We start from the raw sequence: 14,271 nt of genomic DNA on the forward strand, positions 1-14,271 counted from the left end.
TGTATCGTGGAAGTCTAGGAAAGGGATTAACAACTATTTATTTTCACATTAGTAGATACAGTGATTAATGCTAAAAGTAATTACTACAATACAATTCAATAACTACCAATAGCACAATCGAAATAGAACAAACCTCGAAATTTCTTGGACAGTCCTGAAATTAGGTATGAATGTAAATTAAAGGCCCCTTATTCATGTCCATACCATTTGACATTTGGAGACCTCGAGGAATCGCAACCACCTTGGAAAATGTGTACCATCCTGGAGAAATTCACGTTTTACTTAAAATCTATGTTACCTAGAAAAATATGGTGTAAGACAACATTAAAGCTTATTAAATTCTACACAAAAAAGTTCAAATATCTTTACGAAAAATATACATCTTGTTATAGAAAATACTTTCTGAATCTAGGTTTAGCGCGTATACATTTCCAGGGATATTATTTTAATAGGAAACTCGGAGGGATATGAATTTCACTTTTGTGTATACATTTGTACATGATCTACCCCAATATCAACATTTTACTTAACTGTGACTTCACCAGAAAGTAGGGTTATGGGGCTTAAGTACTGATGATTCAGTACACCCAGTAGCTTAGGATACTGGCCGGATTAAAAAAAAAGCGGCCAAGTGCGAGTCGGACTCGCGCATGAAGGGTTCCGTACCATTTATGACGTATTAAAAAAATCTACTTACTAGATCTTGTTCAACATTTTACCACTTTGGACACACATTTTACCATTGGAAGTTTGCATGGCAATGTATATCATATATTTTCTTTAGATTTTTCATTCTGTTATTTTAGAAGTTACGGGGGGGGGGGGGGGGGGGGGACACACATTTTACCACTTTGGAAGTGTCTCTTGCGCAAACTATTCAGTTTAGTAATATCATTTTTAAAGACCTATCCATAGATACCCCAGATTGCGGCCCTCAATGCGATGGACCGACCAAGTGAAGGCTCTCACCGGGTCACCTCTGAATCTGTGCGCGCGGCAGGCAATAAATAGAGAAGCATGGCGGGAAACAGCGAAAAAAGCCGTACAACGACCGCAATGACCACGACTACTCTGACAAGAGTATACGACTAAGAAGAAGATACTTAGATACCCCACACGTATGGGTTTGATGAAAAAAGATTTTTTGAGTTTCAGTTCTAAGTATGGGGAACCCCCAAAATTTATTGGTTTTTTTTTCTATTATTGTGTAAAAATCTTAATGCGGTTCATAGAATACATCTACTTACCAAGTTTGAACAGTATAGCTCTTATAGTTTCGGAAAGAAGTGGCTGTGACATAATCGGACAGACAGACGGACATGACGAATCTATAAGGGTTCCGTTTTTTGCCATTTGGATACGGAACCCTAAAAATGGGGACTAAGTTTGTATGGAGAAGTGGTCACGTTACTTAGTCCCCTTTCGTCTATTTATTTTAAATACAATCTGACCACTAGTATTCTTATTCTTATATATATTTGACGACCGGTTTGGCCTAGTGGGTAGTGACCCTGCCTACGAAGCTGATGGTCCCGGGTTCAAATCCTGGTAAGGGCATGTATTTGTGTGATGAGCATCGATATTTGTTCCTGAGTCATGGGTGTTTTCTATGTATTTAAGTATTTATAAATATTTATATATTATATATATCGTTGTCTAAGTACCCTCAACACAAGCCTTATTGAGCTTACTGTGGGGCTTAGTCAATTTGTGTAATAATGTCCCATAATATTTATTTATTTATTTATTTATATACGTAAGTATATGATTTTCTGTCAAAATAATTGTCAATATCAAATGTCATGTTATTGCGTCTTAGCGACGCTAGCTACACGTCCGCGTCTGACGAGCCCCTTCGGGCATCTGAGATAATTTGCCAATGTATGGATTTTTATAGAAGTTTACATTTACGTTACGATAGAATTTCTTACTTGGTAAGTTGGTATCTAGCATACAAAATCACATGTTTGAAAAATAAAGCATCGGAAATGATCATATATATATATGTATATATATATTTGAACTCTATACCAAATTATAGGTAATAGTAAACATATTCTTGGGGTTTAAAATAACACTTGCACAGTCTATGCTATCAAAATCGCCGCTGAGTTAGCTTGGTCTGACTCTAACAGTATTATATTGTGAACACACTCTTTGAGATGATCATTACATTTTATTTTTGAGAATTGTGCATTGTGCAGTACGTAACGGCACGAAAACAAATTTGGGCGGTCACGAACGCGGATACACACAAGGACACGAAAAAAGACGGACACGGATAATATCCAGGAATGATGGGAGAGCGACGCACTTCACTTAATCAGATTCTGAAGGCTAATCTTCATCAAACGATCATACTCAATAAGATGGTGCATGTTTTAATAATCAGATTGATATTTGATATTGAATTGAAACAAATTATAAACTTTGAGGGTGGTCTTAAAGTGATTAAATGATGGTAGAATATCTTTGCTGTATCTGTAAAATTACAACAGTAAGGTCAAAATTCTGGAAATAAACCTCATATCAAAGAAATGTTTCTAAGTCCACCTAAGATGATTTATGTGACTAATTAGATTTTATCACAGAGTAATAAGGTTTGCATAAAAACAACTTTTAAAGTTACACCTTATTGACATGATTCAAAGAATTAGTTTGTGAAAACTCCTCCTACCTACCCTTGTGTAATAAATAATGTCAAAGAGGTTTTAACTCTACTTACGCTAAAGTTTCCACGATGTTTACCAGAGCTTGGTTTTAAGTGCCTAATTATTTACGCATTTGACTTATCTCAGTCACTTTTAATAAATAAAATGTATCTTGGCGCTGAACAACAACACGTATTAAGTAGTGTGATTTTTAGCATAGAGAAATAAATAATTGCATAACCCATTTACAATAAGATACGATCTTTGCGAAGACTGATTTGTACTAAGATTGAAGCTATAAGTATTAACTTTTAATCAAGTTTTAAACTAATTAATAATACGTTTTACAACTCCCATACAACTTATTATTTACCTATTAAGTAAAGAAATTGATGTATGGAGTGAGCACTCTATAGGCTTACTTACTTTCTCTATGATGTTAGACAGTAATAAAAAGACGCCCCGCCATCGTCAGTTCGAGTGAAGCGTCAGGGCTGCACGGAGCCTGGACGAAAGTATCTCGCGCTGTTTAATTAAAAGTCTAATAATAAAATCACAGATTAGTGTGACTCAATAAGTGTGAAAATACTCTTGAATAGACAATGATTTGTGGTCGATCAGAGCTGTGGTTAGCAACCGTATAGAAATACTTTGTAAGTGGAGCCAGGAAGAAGATGTCATCAGCCGAGCTCAATAGTTTGAACCATCAAGAGTATAATATATATATTGGACGAAAACCAAAACAAGAACAAAGTAAGATTTTTGTACTATAGGTCCGTTTATACATCCCTGTGTTTTTTAACCGACTTCAAGATTTACAAAGGAGGAGGTTCTCAATTCGGTTCTATGTTTTTTTTGTTACTTCATGACTCCGTCATTTCTAAACCGATTTTGAAAATATTTTTTTTATTAAATTTATACATATATATATACAGATTGGTCCCGTTTTTGTCGAAACTCAGTTCTGATGATTACATCCATGAGGAATTGAGGGAACTCTTCAAATGTGAAAGGCATACATATAGTGATTTTTATATTTTCATCCACAAATCAAGCATTTCCATAAAAAAAGTGACATTGATGAATTGGAACTGCTGATGCTGATCGGAATGGAACTCTTCAATGACGCTTAGTTCCCGCTTGGCGATTTGTCGTCTTCGTTATGTATGTTAGGCAAATTAGGTTTTCAAGACACATTTTTGTCAAGCTCGAGATCTGATGGTAGAATCTATGAGGAGTCGAGGAAACTCCTCAAATGTTAAAGGCATATAGTGATTTTTGTATTTTCTTTTACAAATCAAGCATTTAAATTAAAATAGTACATTCCTGAGCTTAAATTAAGTAATTTATTCAATGACACCGGTATTATAATTAACTCCATTTCGGAGTTAATAATTTATTCTTATCTTATAAGGCTCTTACGAGCGTGTACACTTGCCTTCCGGCCTGTATACATTAGTGTTTGGTTCCAGTTAATACATTTTGCTACTAAACGTACTTACTATCTCGGACGATTGATGTTCGAAATGGCATTGATATGTCACATTTTTCAATTGTTTGGTTGGGTAAAATGTAATGTCCGTGTTACAACAACGCTATATGCAACATTAAAATACGTTTTACAAATAAAATAAAAAATGAAAATAAACTATGCTATGTATTTAGATTCCTTAAACGTACTTACCCATACCCTGAGTTAACGGAATTCAAAAAAAAAAACACGGTGTAAACCACTTATTGCCGAGGCTGAATATTATATATATGTCAGTTATAGTAAAATAGGTTCAACTACATAGTTTTAACTAAAAACTAACAATCTGGTGGTAGTGGTGGGTCTGGTCGTGTTTTGGTGGTGGTCTGATGTGGTTGTACTTTTTACATTTTTTTTATTAACAACAAATTTTAAAACTATGGTTTTTAGGGTTCCGCAGCCATTTGGTGACAAAGAGAACTCTTATAAGTTACATAGGTAATAAGTTCTGACACAAAGGTTTTGACTGATAAAATGGAATACAAAGCTTTTAATAAATAAAAAGCGGCCAAGTGCAAGTCGGACTAAACCATGAAGGGTTCCGTACCATTTATGACGTATTAAAAAAAACTACTTACTAGATCTCGTTCAAACCAATTTTCGGTGGAAGTATGCATGGTAATGTACATTATATATTTTTTTAGGTTGATCATTCTCTTATTTTAGAAATTACAGGGGCCGGGCACACATTTTACCACTTTGGAAGTGTCTCTCGCGCAAACTATTCAGTTTAGAAAAAAATGATATTAGAAACTTAAATATCATTTTTGAAAACCTATCCATAGATAAAAATCTTATACGTACTTTATACGTACCCCACACGTACGGGTTTGATGAAAAAAGATTTTTTGAGTTTCAGTTCTAAGTACGGGGAACCACCAAAATTTATTGTTTTTTTTTCTATTTTTGTGTAAAAATCTTAATGCGGCTCATAGAATACATCTACTTACCAAGTTTGAACAGTATAGCTCTTATAGTTTCGGAAAAAAGTGGCTGTGACATAAACGGACAGACAGACGGACATGACGAATCTATAAGGGTTTCGTTTTTTGCCATTTGGCTACGGAACCCTAAAAAGCCATGATTTGAAAGCTCGTTTAATACTGATCAAAACGTAATATAATTAGTTTGAAATTTAGATCGCGTCTTTATTTACTACTTCTTTGCTTTGGGATTATTGTTATACGCAAATACGCGCCTGGATTGTAAAAAAAATCATTTACAAGAGGGAATAAAAATCAATGTCATATTAATAAAATAGGTACAATTGTTTATTTGTATGAACTTACTTTATTAGAACGGTATTTTATCACCAGCATTTAGTTCTCCGACAAGTCTGTACTTCAACAAATATTTTTCAAACTTAGGGTACTTTAGGGTACATCCAACGAGTAGGTTTGGTAAAACACGTACAGTTGTAGTCCGTTCGTCCGTGCAGCTTTTGTTTTATGTAATAAAGAAATATAAATAAATAGGGATCAAAATCACCTTGAATAGGTCGCGTATTTGCATGTGTTTTTACAACATTTTTCCGAGTATTAAATAAAATTATGCAAAAAATGCTTATTATGTTAAATTATATTGTAAGTAATTCACCATTTATAATAAGCTTTATGAAAACGAATAATAAGGGATCTATGCATATGCCATATTTTCATTCAAAACCTTTATGACAGAACTTATGACCTGACTAAGTATTAGAAAGCTTCCACTGTGCGTCAGTGGACCTCGATTCTTCTTTAGAAATACATAAATTGTCCCAAATTTTTTATAACATAAAACATTTTAAATGTGTGATAACTCCGTAAATAGTAACGATCATGCCCTTTGGCATGGATGGAACCACATTGCGTTGGTCCACAGATCAGTGATAATTAGGTTGTTAATTAAACCGGTATTGTACAGATATTATGAATATAAAAGCCAACGTAAGTGCTAAGATAGAAAGGATTTTCTGCGAATAATAACAAAATAGTTGTTAATTAAAGAAAACCTTTTTGAGTTACGTGGGTGAAATTGACGAACTTCTTAGTACTTTCCAAGGAACGCAAAACATCATTAGCGTTCTTGTTATTTATTCCATATAAAAGAAATGTTAAAAGAAATAAAAGATAGTTTATGTTAACTACGTTCCAAATAGAGACAAGGTGACAAGATGACCTTTATAAAAAATAAAAAAATAGTTATCAACTCGAAATATAAAATAGGTAACAATGAGTATATCAAAAAAGTGTCAATCTCACGTGATCTAGGAATCCTATTCGATGATAAACTAGACTTCCAGTTGCACATAGAGCGTATCATTTCAAAAGCGTATCAAATGCTAGGTATCGTTCTGAGAACAGCAAAGGTTTTTAAAAAATCTTCAAGTTATCTTTTGCTGTATAAATCACTGGTTAGACCCCACTTGGAATATGGCTCAGTAATCTGGAATCCACTGTATAGAAAATATGCAAATGCAATAGAAATGGTTCAAAAAAGTTCTTGCGGGCATTACACAGACGATTGACAGGGAAACGACTACCATACGTTGATCTGTTGCAGAATTATAAGTTGCATTCATTAGAGACCAGACGCAAATGCTGTGACGCAATTACTCTCTATAAAATATGCAAAGGGCATTTAAACAGTATGGAACTGCTGGAGCGGATACGTTTCAGAGTCCCAGCTCGATTCAGCTCGCGCTCTAATGCTTTGTTCTCGGTTCCCACCACCTCTAGTAACGCCGGTTTGCGAGCCCCCTTACGTCGTATTTGTAACACAATAAAGAATTTACTTCCATCGATATATTCAATGTCACTAGGCCCAAATTCCGTTATCAAATACTCAATATTCTCAACGGCCAACATAATGTTCATCAGTAGTGTGTCGTCATCATTGCTAGTATCGGTACTTAATAATATATTGCGCAAATTGGTTGTCAGTACCTAATTTCGACTTTTTGCTGATTTTATTTTCTTTTCCATTTGAATTTTAGTACCTAAATTATAATATACATAAGCTTGGTCTACAACACTTGATAAACTTGTATGTTAACATACCTTTTAGTTAAGTCCGTTTATTTGATGTATGTTTTAGTGAGAGCGTTTAAGGAAGTAAGTGTTCATCTCTATATTGTTTGTACCTAACAATGTAACCTATTATCCTGTCGCATTAGATTTTCTTAATTTATTTAAGTATTATTGTAGTTAGGAGCGAAAAACAAAATGCATACTTACCTACCATTTTCTAAAAGCTCCTCTTTTAAATAATTGTACTAAATTCTCATATAATAAAAAAATGCCAAAACGCAATGTGGGGTTGCCAGAAAATATGACGTGGGGTCATATCAGAGATGGGCATTTCGTAATTGATTCCTGATTTCATGATTACTCGAAATTACTTTTGGAATCTGATTACCGGTTCCCAGATTACTTTGTAATCTGACTAGCTGATTACTAAGTACAATTACATTTGAGGAATCTGGAATCATCTGTTGGAATATTAAAATTACTAGTAATTGGGAACCAGTGTAGATTCCTTATTACATGAATGGATTACTTGATTCCTTTCAGATTACTTCAAAATATATTTTGTTATACATAAAGCTATATTTCTGACTACAGACGTAAAGTATATTTCGATTTACTATATAGATGCATCTTATTTGTATCCAGTGTGCAGATTTCGAAAATTATGCCCATTTGAAATCCAAAATGGCCATCATTTTCGAAATCTGTATTCCCTAAAACCTATAAAACGACATCCATGACGATTTTTATGGCATACTGCATGGCCGCCATCTTGGATTCCAAAATGGGCATCATTTTTCGAAATCTCCACTCCTGAAAACCTATAAAACGATATCCATGACGATTTTTATCACGTAGTGCACGGCCGCCATCTTGGATTCCAAAATAATCATTATTTTACAGTAATTATAGAGTTTCACACATAAAATGTATTTGTCTTCTGGGATAAAAACGAAGGAAATTATTTTGACATTAAGTAATTGTAATTTAGTCTGGATAATATTACGTAATCAGATTACTCGAGTAATTGATTACCGAGGAATCACGATTACACTTGTAGTTAGATATATTCAATTCCGAAGGAATCAATTACGCAAGTAATCGGCGGGATTGACTACAGTAATTTAGATTACCAAAGGAATCGATCACTAAGGAATCATGATTACTGTAATGTAATATGTAATTTCATTCCAAAAGTAATTGATTATGCCCAACTCTGATCAGCGGTAGCGGCCCGCCTTAAGGAGCGGTTGTGCAATGCACTCCCATAAATAATCATAATTATAGTACCTAATCAATGTAATAAATACGACTTATTCATAATTAAGGTTTCTATCGTAAACAAGTTAATAATAGTTAAATAAGTAATTATTATTCATTAGCATATGACTACTCGCCTACTGCTATAATATCATACGTAATGCGCGAAGTGGAGCGCTTTAGATTGCGCTCCTATGAAAAAAGATTTAGTACATTGAATCAATAGGAAATTCCATAAGAGCGAAAGAGAAGTTTCGCCACAGTTCCGCACGTGAAACAGAAGATGTTCTATGAAGAAAGACGTAAAATTGGAGCGGCGCGCCTAGCGCCTAGCCCGCTCGACGAATGCGCGCGCACTCCACGCGCCACGTCCACGTTGTCATTTGTTTGCAAATACGCGCGGGAATACAATTTTGACTGTTCTCATTCTAAATAATTAGACAAGAATTCAAAAAGTGAGTGCACATAATTTATTTGTGGTAAAGTGTTTAAAAATGAATGAATATAACGTGACATTCATATAAGAATGTGAAAAATCTTTGCAAAATTGACTCGAGTTAGATACAAAAGGACGACCTTCAACTTTCGTAAAAATGTTTGGACCGAAACTAATGTGTTAACAATTTAGCACTTATTTCCATAAAATGAAAATCATTCATATATTCATTCACGATATTCGTAAAGCATTATATTCCATTGCACATAGGTACTTACCCAAAATCTATAAGAGAGTTCAATGTCCGGGTGGACGAAAATCGATATCTATATAGGTATTTTGCGACGGTTAATAGATTTTGTAGTTTTAGATTTCCTTTATTGTAAGTGAACACCTGTAATTTTTAGTCGCCAGCCGCCGCTGTTCACCAGATGCAGATTGGAGGAAAGATTTTTAACCTTTATAATATTAAATTTTAAGGATAGAGGCAAAGAGGCCCGCAGAACTAAGTTCACCCCGAACTGAGAACTCGCCATTCGGCAAAAACCACATTACAATGGATTCATAGTCATCTATTTAATTTTCGCTGTGATTGAATAAGAAATTTATAATGGCTCCTTTTTTACGAGTTCGACTACGGATTTATGTTAAAGGGCCTTTCTGATACTCAGATATCAATTTTCATTATGATTGGGATAAAATGAAGAAATTAAAAACGGCGGCCATTTTTACAATTTTAACTACGGATTAATATTAAGGGACATTTATTTTATAGATATCAATAGGGAGAGGGGAATTCAGGAGATATCAATTTTTAACATGATTGGTCCAAAATGAGGAAGTTCAAGATGGCGGCCGTTTGTTCCAATCAAGACTACCTTCTGATTCATATTAAGCGGCCTTTACAATGATGACCATAGAATTCAAATATGAAGAATTTGTTTGAATATGAAATAAATACAAGTTTGTTTATTTTGTGTCTAAAAGGTTAAAACAATACTACTTACCTACTTATATACTGGCTGAAGTGAATATATGTACTATGTTTCTCTTTAACGGAGCCGGAGAGTGACAAATCCGTTTTGCGCAGCATGGTGAAAATTGACACTTTCCGCACGGAGAACCGAAAATGAGTTTTAATAAAACATCAGACATGAGCATGCCGGGCCATGCTCAGTGTAGCGTTTCGCAGCTACCATTCTGTCAGAACCGGCCAAACGGAAGTATCATGTACATTACAAACATAAGGGACTACTTTCGCAGCGCTTTGTACGTCTTTTTACTAAGAAGAGAAGATTTTTGCAATAACTCAAAAGCGGCTAGACCGTTCATGTTCGCGTATTCACTAAGCTTTTGTTTCTCGATTTTTTACACCCATGGTTCAGAAGTTAGAGGGGGAGAGGACACATTTTTTTTTCATAGTGATTATTTCCTAAAATATTCACTTTATCATGAAATTGTTGTTGGAGACCCGTATTCATGTTAAAATACCTATCCAACGATACCCCACACTATTGGGTCAAAGCAAAAAATAATAATAATATAATTTTACCGTTCTGTCACCATTTCTGATTTATGTACGAGTATCTATGCCAAATTGCAGCTTTCTAGCACTAACGAACACGGAGCAAAGCAGGACATGGCGGAATTATAAGGGTTTCTAGGTGACTACAAAACCCTAAAAAGCACTATTAAAGTACCTATCAAATAAAGCTTACGGAACCTTATTTTATATACCTAATAATATAAAATAACCAATTCGCAAGACCCAAGTGATCTCATAAGAGCACCGCGAACAGTTTTGTGCGGATTCACTTGTACGGCAAGAAAACTCACATAATTGTTGTAAGTAGTTGGCTTTTTTAGCAATAACCTACTAGCAAAATAAATCGTAAATCACTTTTGAACAAGAAGAAATCATTTCAACTGACTGTACTTTTGTCATTTTGCCGATAGATGGCGCTGTACACAATTATACTTTGACGACCGGTCTGGCCTAGGGGGTAGTGACTCTGCCTATGAAGCCGATTGTTCTGGATTCGAATCCCGGTCAGGGCATTTATTTGTGTTATGAGCACAGATATTTGTTCCTGAGTCATGGGTGTTTTATACCTATGTATTTAAGTATTTATATACTTATTATATATGTCGTTGTCTGAGTACTCACAACACTTTCTTGAGCTCACCGTGGGGCTTAGTCAATTTCTGTAAGAGTGTCCCTCTAATATTAATTTATTTATGCTTTAATGCGTTCGTTACATGAGATAATTGTTTTTTAGAAACCGTCTGTGCGCGGGTTAAACGAACTCGCACTTAACCGATTTTGTTGTATTTTTCTCAGTTTCAGCATACTTTGTTTCATCGCCTGTTGATAAAATTTAGTTTTTTACTTTTACAGTATCGACCCATGTCTGGCTAGCGTAAGTTAGGCTTGGAAAAATGGAAGACTCTATTATAGGCTTTTTTATATTAAGGCTAGATATAGTTCCCTTTTAAAATTTATTTTCGGGCCCAGTATTTCTTCTAAGATCAGTATACTTATTAGTCTATTTAATTTTCGTTGCTATTTGCATCAAAAGATTCCAATTTACCTAGGTATACATATTCTTTTGCATATTCTACAAGAACCGTGATAAGTTCTCCAAACTTTTTAACCCGAGGCCCACTGCCAGTCCGACGCTGCGCTGCTACGTTTTCATGAGCAGATTAAGTACATATTTACAAGAATTTGGATCGTTTCGCTGGTCGGATTAACATTATTGGCCAGGGCTGGTGTTTGGAAAACCCTTAAAATCTTTAGTGTTTTCTGTTTGTTTCAATGCTTTCCCAGTTGCATCATTCCTAAAAGATCTCAGGGTAAGTAAGCTTTTGTCAACGTCCAAAGAATCGGTGCAAGCAGTAATTATTTCGCGTTGCTTGAAGTAAATCTGGGTCTTATTGGAGGTTCGGTTTCCTCACGGTATTTTTTATTCACTGAATTGCAACTGGTAAATAAAAATAACTCAAGTACTTAACTTAAGCCGGTCCGCTTTCGTAATCAGCACTCTAAGCTACCGAACTATTTCTTACTAAATATCTTATACCTAATGTGTACGTTTTCAATACCGAAAATGTAAACCTACGACGACTACGTTCGAATTAAATGTAATTGAATATCACAGAATTATAATCCTGTAATTTATTTGTTCACAGTACGTTTTTCACCACCAACTCGCAGGAAGAACTTGCTGGATTTCGGGAGAGATATCGTATCTTTATTCCCAACGAATGCAGATCTGGTATATCAATGGTGTCAACCGATATCATATTTAAATTGTTGCGATGAGCACGCTGCAACCAATTCACCTCTACCGGTTAGGGTTACAACAGATTCTACTAGCCAGACATTACCCGAAAGTGCTACCTTAGTCGAGTGGCAAAGACAACGGTCGGAACCTGAAATAGAAGTACTAGCAAAATCACTAGAACGAACCCCAAGTAAATTACGCACTCCTCACTGGAAAAATCAACAAAAATATGCTTATGTAACAGTAAAATCAGGACGTTGTCCTTCCACTCTATCCACCACTGAAGAAAACATTCCACTTGAAAGTCACCGGAAGTATCGTGATATAGCATCAAGACACATAAGTTGTGATCAATATATTATAGGAACGGAAAAGCAAACAGACACGCGTGGGCTCGCTTTAATTAAACCGTCGTACCTGGAACTTATAACCTGCTCCACGCCAGTATGCTCTTACTGGTTTTTGGACAGCGACAAAACTAAAAATGTTAATCGATCTTTTCAAGAAATATTGACAGTCAGTAATCAAATTTCACTTGCACCTTCCGTTCCAAAAAGTTCGTGTATATTGTGCAGAGACACTTATGTTTAAATAACGCTACCTGCTTGGCAAAAGCTTGCATTTAAGTTTGCCAGCGCTTCAAAAGTTTTATTGTTACGAGCGAATGGTTGCAAATGTTGCAATGAATACCTCCCTTGATGACCATGGAAGAAAGGTCATCATTGAATTTTGCCATCTTCTCGAGAAATCGAAACAGTTATTTAACGGTTTAAGGTAATATATAATATAAATAAACACTGTTTAATAATGATTATAAGTAGGAAGTCACTTTAATAGTAGACGAGGGCCATGTACGTAAGTAAAAGTATATAAGTACGTATTTACGTAAGTTTTTATGAGTGTAAATATTTGTACAGAAAGAGATGTTACTTACCTTATTAATTACTGTTTTCTTTTAAATAATAAAAAGCCCGAATAATGTACTACCTACTTCATGATTCTAGAGAACTTCCCCAATACGGACACAAACAATGGCACTCACATTTTGGCCGAACGTTCGACGTGTATACCAAACTTTGGAAGTTTCAACAGCAACACCGCGCCATCCTTGACAGCAAATATGGTCTCAAACGGTGGCAAATTGGGGAGATTGCTTCGAAAATTGGTCAACTTTACTATCACTTCTAGTAAGTATTTCTAGTAATACAATATTACTTACTACTCAAATATACAAAGGTAAATCCTATGGCGGAATCGCATATAAAATATTTAAAATCAAAGGTCATTAGGTCACCATCACTCAACAACCACAAGTTTCTTGAAATGATGAGTAAGGGCTGAAAGAGACGGACTGCAACCCCACTGCAACCTTTATGGGAACTGCACGCCGACATTACAGTTGGGGTGCAGTCGGCGTGTAGTTCCCATACAAATAGCAATCGGGTTGCAGTCCATCTGTATCGGCTCTAATTGTAGCCCCGAGACGATCAAGCGCGCTTGTCAAATCGACATAGATAGTAGGTACGTATCTTTATACGAACCTACACCCTGTTTACCGTTAACGACTATTGAGTACGGTCGGCAAGCGGCTGAAACAAGGCGCAAAAGTGTCTGCCGCCTTGGAATATTATTCCAAATAGAGATACGTGTATGTGCATACATATCTTTACAGTTCGCCTTTCAAAGTATCGCCTATCGCCTTCATAAGCATCGCATTTTTTTAAGGTTCAGAAAACGGATTTAAAAAGTTGTAGCCCTGGTTTGGAGTAGAATACGGCCCTCATTAATCTTACGAGCAATCTTGAGGCATTTCTTTGGGACTAATTAAAATAAATTTTGCACAAAAGCTAAACATATGAAAATTGTTTCTACTACAATATTATGCTCGAGGGCTTTCAGCTAATACTTTTTATTTATTTTAGGAACAAAAAATTAAAAAAAAAAAACATGCTACCTATCCGCGCTCCCGGGCACGCTCTACCATCTCACTCAAGCGTACGCTCAGTGAGAGTGAGAAAAGAACAGGAACTTACTTATCTTAAGTTGTTAGAGGATAGTAGATACTTATGAAGTTATGACGCATATATAAGTAGTC

General features: G+C 35.3%; 1 protein-coding gene across 2 annotated transcripts in view; it reads left to right on the top strand.

The window, feature by feature from the left end:
• The window catches only part of LOC133527352 (protein SCAI), a 42,362-nt gene that overhangs the window by 15,144 nt on the left and 12,947 nt on the right, over window positions 1-14,271 (top strand). For both annotated transcript variants that reach the window (XM_061864306.1, XM_061864314.1), the window contains exons 2-3: window positions 12,082-12,950; window positions 13,181-13,363. In XM_061864306.1, coding sequence (XP_061720290.1) covers window positions 12,841-12,950; window positions 13,181-13,363 — 293 coding nt within the window. In that variant the 5' untranslated portion in view covers window positions 12,082-12,840. The remainder of the gene's footprint in view (window positions 1-12,081; window positions 12,951-13,180; window positions 13,364-14,271) is intronic.

The sequence above is a fragment of the Cydia pomonella genome, chromosome 1 (assembly GCF_033807575.1).
Source record: "Cydia pomonella isolate Wapato2018A chromosome 1, ilCydPomo1, whole genome shotgun sequence".
In the NCBI taxonomy this organism is placed as follows: Eukaryota; Metazoa; Arthropoda; class Insecta; order Lepidoptera; family Tortricidae; genus Cydia; species Cydia pomonella.